Genomic DNA, 18,629 nt, shown 5'->3' on the forward strand with positions numbered 1-18,629 from the left:
GGCATTTTTCCCCATAGTCACAGCGACATCTAGTGAGTAGAAAATAGTAGTGACAATAATGATAAAATTGGTGAACACTATCAGTTTCTCAATAGAAAACAAAATACAATTGGTAATCATACCTTTATGTTGAGACAAATTGATCCCAGGAAAATAACATTTTTGCTTTCACATTAAAGTGAACAGTTAAAGTTGGTACCAATGTTCCATCTCGTTCAGTCGATCAATCATCTTGAGATTCACCTCGAACCATCACATAAATGTTTTGTGAGCAATGAACATCTGCTACCTCACATTGCTGTGTAGCGAGAGGAGACTACCGCAGCAGAGTTCGCACTGCGTATTTCCTTTCACAACATTTTAAGCAACATTGTACATCCTGTAGTGGCTACAAGCATTGATCCTCTTTTTTTTGGTTTTCTTAGATGCGAGCAATACTGTGAAGCACTGAGTAAGACGAAGCGAATGACAGCATCATCTCGGGGTGTAGAGCTTTGATAAAAACATACATCTAGACTGTTGCTGCCATCAAACAAGCGCACGATGGAATTGATTGATCCTTCCTTCTTTATCATGGGTAAGGCTACTTATATCCTTGTGTTTACCATTGAAATGTATTGATGAAGTCGCCCAAAGGTTCTTTCTGTTTTTCAGATAATTTACTGCAGGTTGTAATAATGAGCCAGAACTTCAATGTGAACAATAATGTATTTTTTAAGATGATTATTGATGATTAAAAATGCAAATCAGATTGGTATGAGCTATATTGTACGAGAAACGCATAATTAGGCAAACGGTGCCACACCTCGAAATAAAGTACTTGCATGGCTGGTTCCCTTTTCTGTTCTCAGTTAAAAAAGCTCCTGTGAGGGTCGGAAAATTTGTTAATCCATGGTTTCACAGAAGACCCCCCCCCTGTAAAAAAAAACAACCAAGCCCATAGGTCATCTGTGCTCGCAGCTTATTGTGACCCATAAATACCTTTAGTTGTTCGCGTTGTATACAGAGTGACAAAGTGCACGTCAGGTAGCACATGCAGAAGTTTATCCTAAAGGCTTTCTGCCGAAACGCCTTTGCTCATGTTTAATGTTGTTAAAGAGTTTACTTTCAACCCAAATCGTGACATTTTCCTAAACCCAACCAACAAGCTTTGTTGCCTAAACTGCAACTTAAACTTAAGCGTCTTCCAGTTAAGCTCTCGAGCAGAAGGCCCTGAAGGCAAACTTCTCCCAACAGCTGTTGGGTGGAGGTTTAGGGGTGATGGATGCAACCACAAAGCACTGGACTTTGACATGGACTTTGACATTTGAAACTGCTTTTCATTTCCTGTTCGAAACCAATTTCAGTTTCTTTTAACCATGACCATTCCCCAGCCTTAACTACGACTTTATCATTACAATCGTGACGTCGATGGTTGTCCATCCATAACGAAAGACTTACTTTGACCCAAACATGACCATTCCACGAGCTAAACTACATTTTTATTCTTGACAACATGAGGTCCAGTATGCGTGCCGCCATAGGGTTACCATTTCAGGAGATGGTCCTATATGGTCAAATCCGATGTAGCTATCGGATATGATAGTCCAACATGAACTATGGCTCAGGTTGGGGAACTTGTTGGTTGAGTTTGTCGAATCTTAACTTGATTATAACCACAAAAAAGTAGCCAAGGTTTTTTTGTGTTCACCGATGGTGTTGAAAATGGTTGTATCCTTTCCCGCAGGTTTGGTTTTGGCTTCGGCCATAGGAGATGAGACAACAACAAATAGTGGGTCCACAGTTACATGGGAATTTGACGACCAGTTGTTCGACAGGAACAACTATAAATCTACCACTGTACCCTCCACCACCAGTGTCTCCAATATCACAAGTAACATGAACATCACAGACAACATCAACAGCACCACCATGGCCTCAACAACAAACCAGAAAGGTGAGAACCATTATCTGAACTATTGTGGCCTGGTATGTACACGTTGTAAATGTTGTATTCACCAAAAATCGAATCTATTCATGACCAGGCATTCCTGCTTCTTGGTTTTCTTGTGTATTCTCGTGTTTCTCTGATTCAGGGGGTGAAACTACTAAAGGTGGCAAAGACTTGGCCACACGTAAACCCACTGGTCCATTCAGAACCACATCTGCAAATGACAAAGAAAAAGACAAAAGTGAGTTGAGACTGCAGATGAATGAAGCGCATTCTACAGATTTAGTTTTTGTGACTTTTTTTTTTACATTATGGACTCAATGTACAATATAAAAAATGATGTGCAATTACAGTAAAAGGAATGAATGGTACGTCTAAAAAGATATTTAACACGACCCACTATGAGCGAGCAGCACCTCCTTTATTTCACACTCGTTGAATCAAAAACATTTAATATAATACAATGAAAGATTGTGTATCAAGAGACTAGGCAATGTGTCATTATTGTTTAAGATGCTGCTTTCATTGACCAACCCACAGGAAATGATCAACCTATACTCAGTTCTCAGCTCCACAGAGGTTTTCGGCATCTCTCAGTTAATTGTCTTGGTTTTACAATGTGCACTTTTACTGTTTAGATTCATTCTCACATTTCTCATCAACCTCTGGCCCTGTCAGGCAGCTACTTTGAGTGAAAAGGCTGTAATAATAATCCAACGCCACACTACCTGCCATGTACAGTTAGGACCAACAGACCGTTAGCAACTACCGGTGAACACAGTAGAGCATTTAACAGCTAATAAACCGGGTGTTACCCTGAGCAGTTGGAGGAGACTGAGGAAAATGAATAATGAACTTAGCTACACTCATCAGGTGGCTATAGAAACACATCTGTAAATCAATGTCTAGACGTATCAGGCAAAGGATCGCCAACACAAAGTTATATTTCACTGCTGTGTATTCAGCTTGCTCTGCTGCCCCCCAGTCGACATAGAAGTCAGCCTTGCGGCTTTAAAACGGGCAATATTAATAAGTTGTTGGTAGGTTTATTTATTTCACGAAAAAAACTGCGTCTCTAAAAAATAATACTGTATTTCTATAACAGCAGTGACCCCCAGGCCACGATCCGCAGGAAACACCACCGGTGAGTCATATTCTAATGTGGCCCAGCCGCCCAGAACATTTCCAATTGTATTAAATGTACAATGCACAATGTATATTTCAAGTTGTAGTAGGCTTAGGCATAGATGATAGATATATGTCTTTGTTTTGGAGCCGCATTGCTTAGCCACAGTGTGAGAGATGGCTTCGTCTTTACTAACATGACCCTGTCGCTCCTTCAGGTATTATCATCCTCCTGGTCATCATCGTGGCTCTTGCATTTGGAGTTATCTACTACATTGTGCGGAAAAGAGGAAGAGTAAGTAGGCATCAGGGGATTTCTACGTCTACCACAGAACGGGAATAGTTACCGTTGATTGTCATTAGCAACAGCCCACAGTTTAGTTGGAGCAGGCTGAAACTGTGCATAGCAACACCTCTGAAACACACCGTTTGACTTATTACTTCTAGTTCATTCAATCGATTCAAACAAGTTGCATTAATCTGTACAACCAGGACATGGTTGCCATTACATTTCAGTTTTTGTATGGATTAAACAAACAAGATGTAAAGTGTAGTGAGCAGTAGAGGTGCCGGTAGGGTGGTTTACTCACATGTGGACAGAACCAGGCAAGTTTCTACCCCCCCCCCCCCCCCCCCGCCTTCTGTCTATAAGATATGGGCGGAGCTAATGTTCTGCGGGCCGCAGCTTCATATTGTGCACTTGCATACGACAGCGGGGATCAATCAAGTGTCACATTGAATGTTGTGCGGCTCGTGTGTGTTTCTGAATCTCCTCTTCCTACAGCGATACTCTGTTGACTTCACATCCAGACAAGATGAAGCCAACATCCCTCTCAGCATTGTGGATCCCCAGATGCCCGCTGACACTGTTTCTCAGAATGGTCAGTCCAACTCTCCCGCGGACAGCAGTGAACGTATTTGTCCTTGACCACTGATGCACTCAAACACTGATCGCTGTACATTTTTATTTTAGGTCTGCAAACTTTTGGAAGTGCAGAAACTGCCACGAAAGAGCCTCAAGAACCGGAGGCAACACCTGCAGCACAAGCGGAACAGACAAGTGAGAGCAAACCTGTGACTGATCAGTATTTTTTTGTTGTTGTTTTCCTGCTGTATCAATGGAGCTCAGAGAAATAGGCACAGGTCACCTGTTTTAGGCGTGAGTTTAAACGTGTTGTGTGAGCTGATTGCTTTCTTTCCCCTTTCTCAAGATCGGTCAAAGTGAAAAAAAGAAGTACAGTGCGTGACACTATATCGACTCTGACACTAGTACAGATTCCGGCAGGTACAGCATACAGAATATTTAAACTTGAACGGAAAGTGCGTTTACTTCTCTACAGGCACTGACCTAACAAAATAATACTAATACAAATTATTTTTAAAAAATATGTTTTTTACCATACTGTATGTTGAACCACTTTGTCAGATACAACACCACAGTGTGTGTCATGTTATTGTGAACAGTTCATGTGGATTTTAAAGGAAGGAAATTAGACATTATGCAACCGCACTCACACAGAGCACAAGGAGCTTGTGTAAAGGCAAAAATCGGTTACGGACTTCCACTGAAACTTTTGAAATGTCTGTGGAGGGAAACTGTGTGCACAGCTGACAGTTTCTTTTTATGAAGGGAGGAAATTTTTTTCAATGTGACCTGCAGTACTTAAGTCCACCACTTGATGGACATGGAAGCCAAGTCAGCACATCACAAAGCAACGCAGTGTGCCTTGACTGCAGCCGAAATCCCATTGACCCTGTCATTTTACAATCTAGTAAGAGTGAGAGTTATTCTGGATAATTCAGATTCTGATTACCTCAGACTTCATAATATTTATGAATGTGAGGATTGCTTCTTCCGCGAGTTGTATGTTTTTATGCTACATTTTTTAATTATAAGATTGGTGACATATAGTACAATGGGCACAATCCAAAAACTGAAAACAACTTGATTCATGCTTCTTATTGTCTTGACATTTTCATTTTCTTTTTGAGCATGAATGAATTGTTTTCTGTTGGGTCAGAGGTCTATCCACATTGAAAGGTACGGGGTGCAGTCATGTCCGGGCCTGCCTCTTTGCCTTGAGCCACACTTTGTTAAAATGGACAGTGCTGATGGCCGCTTTAAAAAGCAGCTACCTTTCAAATGGATCTCTTCCTCTCATGGGAAAGAAATATTGAAACCCTACCGGCAGTCAGAGCAAGTGGAGATCCACATTTCTAATAATGCCCCTGGGTTGGTTGCTGCTGTTGTGCTTAAATTTGAATGCAGAAAGATTTATCTGATGACGACTACTTGTCCAGTGCACTCAGACTCACTTGTTTTATCTCAAGTGCTACCGAGTTACTGAAGGACAGACTCTTGACAAATTATGGTTTAGAAAAAACTCTAATTCCACCCAAAGCTTATCGTTTACAGCACCTAGTTGAAATGTCCATTTACTGCACAAGACAGGAAATAAGCACAACTCTGCTTAACAACAAGCCACTCCCTTGACCTCACTTAGTCCTACTCTCGTGATGAGGGTAGAAAATGAACTTCACAGGGCTCACTGATGACGAAAGTAACTCAGGGCAATAATGGAAAACGGTTTGAGGTAACTAGAAGATGTGAGCAATTCTCAGAAGCTTGGCATCGGCATCACAGTGGTACTGTGGTTAGCACTGTTGCCTCACAGCAAACCTCTTGGTTTGACTCCTGATTGGCCAGGATCTTGTCTTAGTGCAGTTTGCATCTTCTCCCAGTGTCCGCAGGTACTTTGGCCTCCTCCCACAGTCCAAAGACATGCAGATTGAGTTTAGGTTTTTTTGATATCAAGACTCAAAATTGACCATAGGTGTGAATGTGAGTGAGAATGGTTGTGTGTCTCTGTATGTTGGCCCTGTGATGGACTGGCGACCCGTCCAGGGTGTACCCCGCCTCTCGTTCAATGTCAGCTGGGATTTGCTCCAGCCCCCTGTGACGCTTGTAGGATAAGTAGTATAGATGACGGATGGATGGACAACATGGGTGTTTTATGGCAAAGGATACTGAAGTGAAAAAAGAGGCAAAACGTAGTCAATTGTTAGTCAGATATCAAGATGGATGCAGATAAAATCATCAGAAATCTGATTTGTCACTTCCTGTGAATTGAGTCTCAGTAACTCTTCTTTGTGTTTCTTTAATTGATACATCAAAAAAAACAACCTCTTTCATCAGAGAGACTTGGGTGAGGATGATAACGGTGACACACCAATAAGTACAGTCCACCCAGTGAAGCCAAGAAAACTGCGTCACTGACGCGCTGAAGAACAAAGCAGATCCCTTTCAAGGTGCACACGCAGGTTTTTGTCCGTTTCCAGTCCCGGCATATGGAATGAAACGAGAATGCTGAGCCGACAATCGGGTGGACAGTCCACCTGTAACAAAGAGCAGTCGTCGGGCCGTAAACCGGACGGACCTGATGATTTTCTGGAGGTTGGAATGCCGCCTGAGGAGCCTGCTCAGTCATGGCAGAATTATGTTGTGTTGAACAACGGTCACCTTCGTCTCCCCTTCATCTCCGCTTTCCCTCCACCTAACCCTGGGTCAGATAATGACGGGGCCGCCCTACTTTCCCACAGTCTCCAACAGCTGCCTGGTTGTAGCTCATTAGGACCTGGCCAGTAATCAGCCGCCTCATTACCAACATGGTGGCCCCCTCACATGCCTTTGCCCAAGAGAACCCCCCCCCCCCCCCTCGCTGTCAGAGAGAGCAAAACCACCCCAGGCTATATAAGTGAAAATACTGTTATTATGTGGCAGCTAAACACAGAATAGACTGACCTGAACAGCCAAGCCGCAGCGTCACAGAAGCCTCGGATGAAAGGGAAATGTCTCAACAACGTTACACAATTGATTTATTGCGAGACCATACAAATTGCAGTTTCGTGACTGTTGATTTTTTCCAATATATCTCAATAGAACTCAGCCCTGTGTGTTGCTTCAATTCGTCCACATGTTGTTCTGATTCACATTCGTGATGTTAACTAGACACAGAATAGAGAGCGGCATCAATATTCTCGAGAGCCACTGACAAATCTTTATGGTTTGCTCTATTTTTTTTTTGTCCTTCACAGCTGAGGCTGATGGGTCTGTTGCTGAAGCCAGCGCTGAGTCTGCAGCAGCTCCGGCACCTTCTCCAGACAGCACTGAGGACGAACCCAATGAGGACGTCGTGGAGCAGAGTCCTCCTGCACCTGTGCAGCCCAGCGGGGAGGAGAAAACTGACGACGAAGGCGCCGACTCCAACAAGACCTCAGTGGAATCGCTGAAAGAGACAAACGAGAACAACAGCAACAATGCTGACTTCAGTCAGAAGCGAGGTTGGTATTTTGAAATGTAGCCTCACATAGACAGTCTACATACACGTCCACGGATTATACTGTATGTCTACAGTACAGTAGACGTGAAACATTTACTCCAGCCCTGTTTGGGGGTTTATTTTGACAGAATAGGGACAGTGACAGCTCCTTTACTGTGTTCACATGGTTTTACGTATTAAACATCATAATTCACTCCTTTTGTCTTTTGGGCAGATCTGCATTCCAGCAACAGCTTCTGGGACGTTCCCCTCAACTGCCCAGTGTGACATCATTGCCTCGCTGCTCTTGTCCTGTAGCTCAAAAAACTTGGTAAGACAAAGTGGCCGAATTTACTCCTCCGATCCGATAAAGGACAGACGTCCACCTCCCAAACTGCAAGGCAGCACACTACATAGGACCACTGGGAGTGCTTATAGCCTCCCGTCCTGAATCATACCCCCAGCAAATAATGCACGGGGATATAGTCATCAATATGTCCATCTTTCTGCACGTCCGTCCGTCTGTAATGATTTAGTATCTGCAGCAGAAGCCAGAAACAATTTGCATTTTTTCACGAAAGGTAGTGAAATGGTTCTTTTTTATAGTGCTGTTTAAATAAAAAATAGATGAGTCATTATCATTATCATTTAAAATGGTGAAGAAATCTGCTTGTCCCCAAGAATTGTAAATCACATTGTTAGCCTAGTGTCCAGTAGTTCATAATAAATGAATAACAATATGGAAGCTACATCCAAAACTGAGCCTCATTACAAGAGACAGTGACACACAGTATATCATTATTCCAAACTTAGTTTTAATTGCTTTCATTCTTGTAATTAACTCAACTGCATCACACGGCCTCCATCATCATTATCACATGACCAAAGACTCACACTTCATGGTCATTTATAGGCCTGCGCCCCCAAAATAATTATGAAAAAGCGAGTACGAGTAGTAACATGGGCCCTCTCAGTCTTATCATCACGTGCTTCAGGATGTGAGGCCCACATCTGCACCTGCACTCCCTCCCGCTTCCTGTCCGCTCAGTGACCGCCGGGGGCCGAATGCCCGAGGGCCCGAGGAATTCGCGCTGCTCTTAACAGCTGATGATAAGCTCACATCTTAAAAGCTGACCGCTCAGGAGCTTTGTGTTCGCAGTCACGGATCATCTCCGTTCTCACAAAAACACGCCAGCTTCAGAAATCCCAAGCATCCCCATTTCAGCAGGTGTAATCTGTTCCAGTTCCATACTGCCTCTGTCAATAATGTACCAGTCCACAAAGGCAGGGGACAACTTAAACAATGAACTGAAAAACATCATAGCGAACTATGGAATCTAATGGGATAGTGTGATGTGTGATTTGTCACTGGAATCTGTTTTCAAATAGGCCTTTTTCACAGCAGACATTTGGACTTGTCATTGAAAGGACAAACAGGCACGATTAATAAACATTGAAGATGAATCTGTTCTATTCAGGTGTCCCAAAAAATCCTTTTAGAAAATGTTAAATATAAATCAATCAAAACAAACAAAAAATGTTTGTACTGACCGTTAGCTACGTAAGGCTTTAACCATTTCATCTCTTTCTTGATTAAGTCCGTTTATGGTAGATCTTTTTTTTCATACCTATACTCTGAGCTCTTAGCGCCGATCAACTCTGCATCAGGTGAGGAAGTAACCATCATAATGTGCTGACTTCACTAGCCTTTAACCAAAACCACCATCTCACCCTCACCTTGAAGACGATCGGGTCGACCTAATTTGTCAGCGTCTCACCTCTTCCAACAAAAGCATGCCTTGACCTCATAGGGGCCCGGTTTCAAAACAAACTTACCTCAATTGTTGGGCGAAACAATCAGCTTGTCCACCTGCTCCCATTTGTTTGGTGCACAGTTCCTAATTTGTCGACGGGGTGTGAAAGGGAACCGATCCCTGACAGATTTATTATCATATACAGTATATGTATCTTTTAGTTTGTCCAAAAAGGGTCATTTGTATTCCTGCAAATGACTTGATATTATTTAATAATAACATTAATATTTTAGGATGTGCGAGTTGCATTACAAACAGCTCAGCTTCTGCATTTTCAGGAATTCATCTACAGCGTAATTTCCCTTTATATGTCAAGCATTTGTTCATCACTTTAAACATTTATGACTAAATAAACAACAAAGTTAAATTTCAAGAAAAGAAAACAACGTATACTTAAACCCAATCAACTTCAACCTCAAAACTTCCCCATTTTTTAAAACTTTTTTAAGGATATGAGGAAAAAGATAATGAACCCAAAGGGATAAAGACTAAAGTTCCCTCTGAACATGAACACTTCCACCATCATCAGCCTCAAAACTGCATCTGCAGCATGTTCTGCAGGTGTAGCCCTTTAATGACGCGGGTGTAATTGCTATCTTCACCACTCTGCAACTGCAAAGTTTTCATCCTCCGATTTTTCTTCGACCCAAACTCGGTGGTTTGCGGTAGGAAGTGTCTGGAGGAAGGGGCAGAACCGTCCTCCGCCAGCTGTTTTCTTCTTCTTGTAGTGTGAAGGGGGTGTCAGCTTGCCCTTTTTTCCGACAGTCCCTCCCTTCTGTAAAGCTGCCCAGGTGTAATGCTCTACCTGCCAGTCTCAACCACATCAAAACTCACGAGCAGGAAGCCTCCCCTCACTTGTCATTACTGAGATAAAGATCATGCATTCACCGCATACACGATTTGGGGAGAGGGAGAAAGAAGCAACACCCCCCCCCCCCCCCCCCCCCCAAAAAAAGGAGTATGTTAACATTTTGCTGGTTGTCAACCAACGGTTAATGGTTGTCAAACCATTTATTCTCCTGAAGCCACACACAAAGGCTCTTGAGAGAAAAACAACGCTCTTCAGCCGCAGTTCCTATACCCACCTCGTCTTTGTGACCTGCCTCTGAACCAGCAGCAGCAGCTCCTTCCAATGAGAGACGCTGCAAATAAAACAAGCTGCTTTGGGCCGACGACCAGCCTCGTTGGTCTCACACAGTTAATTCTCAGTCTGTCGCTCTCTTTCCCTTCCCTCCTCCTCGCTGTGAAATATTCATCCCAGACGGGACAGACATTTTCCGCCAACATTAGCCATCAAACATGAAAGACGAACTCTGACTGGAAAATAACACTGTGAAGTCCCAGGTCTAATTATGCTGGTTTAGTTTATGACCTGTCACTTCAAATCCATTATCCACCGGCGCAGTTTTGCAAACAGCCATTCAACCTCAGTTTCCAGCTTGCTCATCACTTCCCATCCCAGGTGGGAATGAGTAAAGAGTTTCCCGAATTGCGTTATTTGCTTGTTTTGCGTTTTCATGTGTGTGTTCATTGTGTCATACTCTGGCGAGCTACAGAATACTTTCTCAGAGTCTAATCCCTACCCAAAAATCCCTTTATAATTTGAAGATCAACGGATTTTCAGTGGAACTTTGTTTGTTTCAAGTGGTTCCAATCAAAAGACGACACACGTTATTTCAGAAAGGGATTCAAAGATACACGTTCTCACATTCTAGGGTCTTTTGCAGAGGGACATTTTTCATCTCAAACCTCGGGCATCTTCACTTCCAGCCATATCAATAGCATGTTTGACAGCTTATACCAGAAGGTCTTGCACAAGAATTGTTTTACATGCTGTCACTTGTGTGGGTATTATGAGAAATTTTAAATACTTGAGATGAACAGGTCATTGCTTTCCATCACCTTTGAGTTATGATTTGTGGTGGTTTTTCTACCCAGGGACCAACTTGAAACATCTTAACAATTGTTTTTGTTCATTTTCTGCAAGGGGAAGAGTGCGGTCACAGGACAGACTACTTTCTTACAGTTTTAGTAAATGATCTACCGTCAGACAGCAATACAGCTATTTGCACAGATTGCACGAGTCAGTTGAGGTAACAAGGTCTAAGACTTATGATTATGTATTACGATTTTTTTCACCATTCCATTTTGTTGGGAAACATTTTTTTGGAAAAAGAATCCACATTTTCGTTGGGGCCGTCTTGACTCATGTACGACAGATTGAAACCTCCCTTTGTGTCTGTATGCACCCCGTGTATTAACCTCGCATGTCAGCTTCCTGCGTTAGGCCTATTCATCAAAACCCCGGGTCTTGTCCCTTTCCTCCTTTAGTCCCTTGACCTGAAGAGGTTCTGGTTTGTCCTTTTCAAAGGTCATAGGTCAGACAGTCCAAATTAAAGGGCTCGCAGTGAATAATGTGTCCTCAATGTCAGAGTCAACTGGCTCACATTCTTTGCCTGTCATTGAGCAAGTCTCTGCAGAATTGGATGTGTAGCGGCTGCTGTGATGTGAAGCTCAAACCAGGATACATTTCAACAAGAGCACTGCACATGACAGAACCTGAAACACATTAAAAACAATATTTGTGAGGAAAACATAGACGCAGACGTGACAAGCTAACCAGAGCATCAATTCTCCCTCACATATCTAATTCAAATTATTTTAATATTCAAACATACTGTTTTTCATCCTGCGGCTCATCTGTGAAAACAGGAAACAAATATCAAATTATTATAAAACATCATCAAGTGTGTTTAGAAGAAAGGGTATCACCCTAACTTATGTCTTAATTAATGTTTAATACATAATTTTCATGAGCAATTAATTAATTTATTGTACACATATAAACATTAGAAAGCTGTTGATAAAGAGACGTGAGTCTGTAATTTCTATTTTTATGTTTATTATAAGCGTTCTGTCTACAAGAAGTTTCACAGAGTGAAAACCTTCCTAATGCTTATAAGAGCTAATAAATCAACTTATCATGTTGGAACCCGATCCAATCCACAACTTGGCCAAAAGTTGTTCTATGTTATGGTTTATAAAGATTTATCGGTCCGTAAACCATTTGTAGATTTGTTAACTAATGACTAAGCCAATAGGCTTTAAAAAGCACAAAAGTATTCTCGTAAAGGATTTCTCCCTTGATGCCCCGACTGATATTCTTTAATTTAAGGAGATGTCCAAGTATACCAAGCCTTCACCTTCCCTATTTACACCATAGACATTTCAATTCTCCCTTTGTACTTCAGTTGATACATTTGGCATGCGGCCCACAAAACAATTATTTGGCTTTGTTTAGCGCTGCATGTTTCACTCTACACGACTCTCTACAAAGGAAACAAGGGGGTAACATGAAAACAATTTGTAGAGGACACACAAATATATTTCTATAATGAGAGCTCATCATGGGTTAAGTTGTTAACAATCACACCTTTGACATTTTGTGATCTATCGACCGAGCTACCTCTACTCTGCCTAGCAACTGATGCTTTGTTCTCATTGGTAATTCACCTCCTGTAACGAGGAAACAGCCGTCCAGTTTACGTTGAAGTAATGACAACTTACTGCAGTTTAGAAATTTGTCATAGTCACTGCTACGCAAGGATTTTAGTTTTTGTTTGCTGATTCCCTGGGGACAGGATTAGGTAAATGCTTTCATTATATTGATGACTTTGAAGAATTCACTGCTCTCCTGCTGTCACTTCACCCAAAAATGTGTGTACAGCTATGTGAGCGCCGTACAAAAATAAAAACCAAAGAAGGAAACAGGTCAATTTAGGTTCATTTAGGTTGTAAAATAAATGAAGGTTGTCTGCATAGATGTGTATTTACAATCTCTGAGCAAGGTATTTGTCAGAATTGAAATCTTAAGTGTTCATAAATCACCTAAACTGCTGTAGTCAAAGTCAAAGTCAAAGTGAACTTTATTACTAATCAAAACAATGCAACAGTCGTCACACAGAGGATTAAAATTGCGTTTCCCCATACTCCAAATGTGCAGTAATATATAACACACAACATATAGGATTGCAAGGACAACAACAAATAGACACAACATATGCAGACAGACAGTGGACATATACATTATCAAAGATAGTCACAGTGCCAGAGACAGTAACCACATGCTGACAACTCTGTATGGTGTGTACTTATAAGGTGCTAAATGTTAGCATGAACAATGATGACGATGATGTCAACTGTTGTTCAGAAGATAACATAAGGTAACCAGTTGTGCTAGCTTAGCTTAGCTAAGCTTGTTAACAGGCTAACCTGTTAAACCCGAGCTATGTCCGAGGCTGATATGAATGTTACCCGATGATGGCATCAAATGTATGGTCTGAGTTTTACTGCAGTTATTATTATACAATCCGGCCCATTCTTGTCAAGATTAAGTCCGGAACAAAAGTAGTGGACCAAACAACTGTTTGACCGACCAATGAAGCACAGCCGCCATTTTGACACGAATAGCAGATGAAAACAGGTGTTATTAATCACATTAAAGGGATAGTTCAGTGATTTTGAAGTGGGGTTGTATGAGTTACTTATACATAGTTAGTATGTTACCTTATGGACATGGTGATCAGCGATGTCATTTAACGGAGTTTGGAGGGGAAATGGAAGTAGCGTAAGTCAAAGTCCCACTGTTTCAGAGGGGATCACCGAAAAGTGTCCCCTCCAAACTCCGTTAAATGACATCGCTGATCACCATGTCCATAAGTAACTCATCCAACCCCACTTCAAAATCACTGAACTATCCCTTTAATTAAGACTCTGTTTTTACCTTTTGACACACGTCAAAATGGCTGCTGTGCAAAAAGGTCTATACTGAAAGCCAGGCTGCTTTTCTCCTGCTCTCCTCCTCCTCCAGGCTGGTTGAAACATTCCTGTCCTGACTTTGTGCAGTTGCTGTGATCAGGCCTGTTGAGGCCTCCTTACAGACGGGCCTTCATTCACCTGCTGCTGTTGCACTCTGGCATCAGGTCCACATTCCTCGGGCAGTGTCAAACTGTCAGAGTCCCATCGTGGCTTTATTACATCTCTGTCTCTCATCATTCACACAGAGTTAGAACCTCAGATGATGCTGAATGAAGAGTTTGTAAAAAGTTTCCTTTCTAATGCTTTGGGGGATGAGTTTTTTGATGTTGAAAAATGAAACAACCAGGATTTTTTTCCTGAAATCTGACAGCGAAGCCAGACAACAAGTGTAAAATATGTATAATATGTGTTTTTATACAGCACAATACTAAGATCCCCATAAATTCAGACCCAGTCCAGTTACTTGTCACTGACTTATTCTGAGTATTATGTTTCTGCATTGCTTGAATAATTCCAAGTTTTTATGTCTTATAAGTTTAATATTTCCATATGTTATAATATTTCCATATGTTATAATATTTCATGTCAGTAACCCTAAAGACACTCTTCACAAAAAATGCTTACAAGATCAGTTCAGTAACACGTGACTTTATGTTCAGCTGTGCACCAACGCCCTGTCACACATTCAGCAGTGTTACGAGTGAAGATTTTAATGGGAATTTAAAATAGTTAAATATCAAATTAAGGTTTTTTACTCTCCACAAAGGGCTATTAGAAACGTCATGTTTCCTTCAAAAGCAACATTTAACAGGACAAAAGGACTTACCCTCAATAAAAGTATCCACAAAGTCACAATTTTCCCCCCAAAATAGGGTAAAACAATGTGAGTTTTGTGGATTTTCTCTTTGTGTGTGACTGAAAGGGATGAACACGCAGGGGATTCAGTTGAGAATTTTTCTTCCACACTCCCAAATCCCCCTTGGAATGCTTGGTCTTTCAGCGGCCAGGTTTCACTATGGTGGCTTACTGGTCTCCACAGATCCCTATCTGTCCCTGTGGCTCAACTCAGCTCTGCCGCATAGACTTAGATCAATGTGGAGTCTCACCTGCAACCTGAGCCTCAGTAGTCACATTACTGGTCTAAAACCAAACTCTCTATATAGGATTTGGTTCAGATTAACTCAGGTCAAATTTGAGTTGGTGAGTCTTTGAGAACAAAACACCTCATTGACAGGTACAACTGGGTTGGAGCGATTGTCAAAGTGGGAAAATATCTGCGTTCTCAAAACCCTGTCGAAAGCATCCGCCACTGTCTTCAAGCACCTGGTGTAAAACGACCGTTGACACAAATAACTAGTCAAATATTTTCGATGAAACCCAAAATATTTATGCAGCTGCTTCATAGCTACGCGTAAATCACATCAATAGATTTGCAGTGGGATTATGTCAGCTATCCTTTCCCTCAAACAGATGTTTCGCCGTAGAGGTCAAAGTTCGTGGCAAAGGCCACATAAACTTGGCCAAAGCAGAAGTTACAAGTGGAAAAAGCAGGTGATTGCAGGACCCGGGACTGTGGGACAAAATATATTGTCTTTAATGATCTGTTCCCCTTTTTTCTCTCTCTCTCTCTCTCTCTCTCTCTCTCTCTCTCTCTCTCTCTCTCTCTCTCTCTCTCTCTCTCTCTCTCTCAGATTGAAGAAAAGATGAATGAAGGACACTTCTTTTCATACTGTTTGAAAATTTCAATTGGCTGTTGCCTTCCTAAACTAATGTGTTTTCCAAATTAAATGCTGAGCTCATCTTTTGAACAGTGCCTTTACTGGATCTACAGACTACCTGTTAATATTTTGGTACACTTTTGCAGTACGTATAAAAGATTTTTAAATTGTTACTGATGATCCTATTGATGGTTAGCAATGTAAATGAATTCATGTTGTTATATGAGTAAATACAAGCATTTGCAAGCTATATTCACTGCCCCTTCCCCAAGATATCCACAAAAGTACTTACTTTTCTTTACACATTTTTACACTTTATAAAAAAATATCCGTGAAGGTTTTTTGTATGCATTTGTATCATACGAGTATCATACAAATAATAGATACAAAGAAAGTTTATAATTATCATATTTAAGTAAATCTTCTGTGTAAATTTATAATTCAATTTTATTTTGATTAATTCTTTTTTCATTTTTTGTTGCATTTTGCTTTTCCATGCTCTTCAGTAGTAAATGTTCTGTTATGCTGAAAAATTGCTAAGATGTGAAGGTCATTTCATTTTATTAAATCAAACTATGTCCCATATCTTTACGGCCTTATTGACCATTAGACAGCAGTTAGTAACAGATAGTGGTTTTGGCCTCAGAACCAAGATTGACCCTGTGGTAAGTAAGACTTGATATTTCTCGTGTCTTCCTTAACCTGAAAAAAAAGAAAAATTGCTCAATTGCCATTTGTTAAGTATGACATACTATATCTCTGCTGCTCCCCTGCTGACTTTTACAAACTGTTCTTCAGATAGCCCCGCACTTGTTTTAACTGTGAGTGCGAACAGGAGCTCCAGGTGCAAACACACTGAGTTCAAAGTGACAGTGTGAAAAGACAGGAATCCCCCCCGACATTGTGCTGCACACATTCCTGGGTCCGTCGCATGGTTTCTCCTTTTGGAACCAGTGTTGTCTAGGTGTAAATGTGTAGATACATCATTACTGGTGCTAATTAAAAACTTTAACAGAGACTTGGGTGGAGGAAGAATAATATTTTTATGATGCAATGTATTAGATATGTCAGTGCGAGTAGGATAGAATATCTATTTCCCATTTAGTAGACAATAAAACTCACTTTATTGATGTGTGGCATTTGAGCTCATCACTAAAGAAACAGACTATATGTATATATATAGATTTCTATTTAATTTCATGAGCCAAATAATATTTTTATTATTTCCATCTACAGTGGTGTGTTGCCCAGTGTTTGGGTCTGATCCAGCTGCTATATCCAGCCTGTTTCCATGGGCTTCTGCTCTCCTTTAAAGACAAGTGATAGCGCCGGGCCGGCCTATATCAATCTGCCCGCAGGATGCTTTAATCCACCATTAAGCAGATGAAATGTTGCACTGAGCCTGCGGCGCAGCAGTGACGGCAGGAGCGGTTCTAAAATTTGTGCCCTTACCCCCTCAAACCTGACCGCAGTCATGGACACCCTGCACCAAACCACCCAGTGCAGCAGAACACAAGCCTCTTCCTCCCCGGAACTGGATCCAAATGTCTCAGGTCTCAGTATCCTCTATTAATACACTGTGTATATTTACAACAGCCCGGATGATTAGGATGCTAGCGAGTAGCGCTGGAGCAAAGAAAATGTGAGGGCAATCTTCTTTGGCTATTCTAAGGAGACAAGGAGTTTATTGGGGGTGAGCGACCTCTCTGATATCAAAGCTCACTTTCCGGAGCGACTTCACACATTCTCCCGTTGGTCCTTTAATTTTTTTTTCTGCGTAACCTTTATTTAATCACGTAATCTTGAAGAGATTAACATCTCTTTTGCAAGAGACATTTGAATACAGCAAGAAAACCCATATGTATGTACAGTGCAAAGACAATAAACTTACATATATAGAACAGTGCATTTCCATAAAAAACACCTTTAATTATGTTTCTTGGTTTAAAGTATGAAATCACTCAGTGGGGTTACATGATCAAGATTATTTTGCATTTATACAACATAAAAAAATCGAAATGAATAATTCCAAATCACGTCCTTAGTTTGATGCATGTCATTTGATGCATGTTCTTTCTCTCTGTTAAAGCTTCCATATATATCTCCACTGTCACTATCCATTAAAGACAAATGATCTATGTACCAACCTTTCTGTTATTCCTGGGAACCATCTTGTTTTTGTCATGTAGTTCATTCAAGAGAGAGGATGAGCAACATGCGAGAAGAGGACAGTTAGTGTTCATTCAACAAACGGTTGACCTTCTGTATTGTTTCCAGGTACACACATACACACACACACACACATACACACAAACACTTACACTGATACTCATCTACGCGTGTCCGGCACAGCTGGACAGCTGTTTGTCAGCTGTGTGAATGGTCGAGATGTTCTGGAGCGATAAACGCAAAGGACTCGCTTAGAATGTGAAGAATGATCTCTGAAGCGACTCTGTGGAATGTTAGAATGATTTAAGTCCATTAAGTCATATTTCCTGATGCATTTTTGACACCAATAACTCAACCAAACTGTCTCATTATTATAACAAATGATCTCTATTAATTTCACACCTAATCTCTTTTTTAACACGAAAACGCAGGTGTTTGCTTAAGATCTTGCATTCTGTGTTATTTGAGGGAAACAGGTTTCTGAAGAGCTTAACAATGGAGGAGTGATGGAGAGCTGGATCTTTGAACACAGTTTCCACTTGACAGACGGAACAACTGCACTGAAAGGAAAGAAGAAAAGTAAATCCCGTCTTCCCTTTGGGTGGCTGTTCAGGATACAGGGATGGGATCTAGCCTGTCTTTGTTTTCCATCTATCATGAGGTCATTAGTGCCTGCTGTCATCATGAGCTGGCCCCTGGATGAAGAGTTGATCATGGGCGGCAGGGCCGGCCTAAA

General features: G+C 41.3%; 1 protein-coding gene across 2 annotated transcripts; it reads left to right on the plus strand.

The window, feature by feature from the left end:
• The first annotated feature begins 404 nt into the window (after positions 1-404).
• si:dkey-27h10.2 lies at positions 405-17,870 on the plus strand. Of its 2 annotated transcripts, none has more exons than XM_035637584.2 (10): positions 405-577; positions 1,727-1,936; positions 2,076-2,171; positions 3,036-3,074; positions 3,274-3,350; positions 3,840-3,936; positions 4,029-4,115; positions 7,151-7,396; positions 7,610-7,705; positions 16,961-17,870. In XM_035637584.2, exons 1-9 carry the CDS (start codon positions 544-546, stop codon positions 7,660-7,662), a joined length of 939 nt encoding a protein of 312 aa, XP_035493477.2. In that variant the 5' UTR covers positions 405-543; the 3' UTR covers positions 7,663-7,705; positions 16,961-17,870. The 2 variants fall into 2 exon arrangements, with proteins under 2 accessions (XP_035493477.2, XP_035493476.2); XM_035637583.2 differs by lacking the exon at positions 16,961-17,870 and adding an exon at positions 15,698-16,309.
• Positions 17,871-18,629: the final 759 nt, after the last annotated feature.

The sequence above is a fragment of the Scophthalmus maximus genome, chromosome 8 (assembly GCF_022379125.1).
Source record: "Scophthalmus maximus strain ysfricsl-2021 chromosome 8, ASM2237912v1, whole genome shotgun sequence".
Classification (NCBI taxonomy): Eukaryota; Metazoa; Chordata; class Actinopteri; order Pleuronectiformes; family Scophthalmidae; genus Scophthalmus; species Scophthalmus maximus.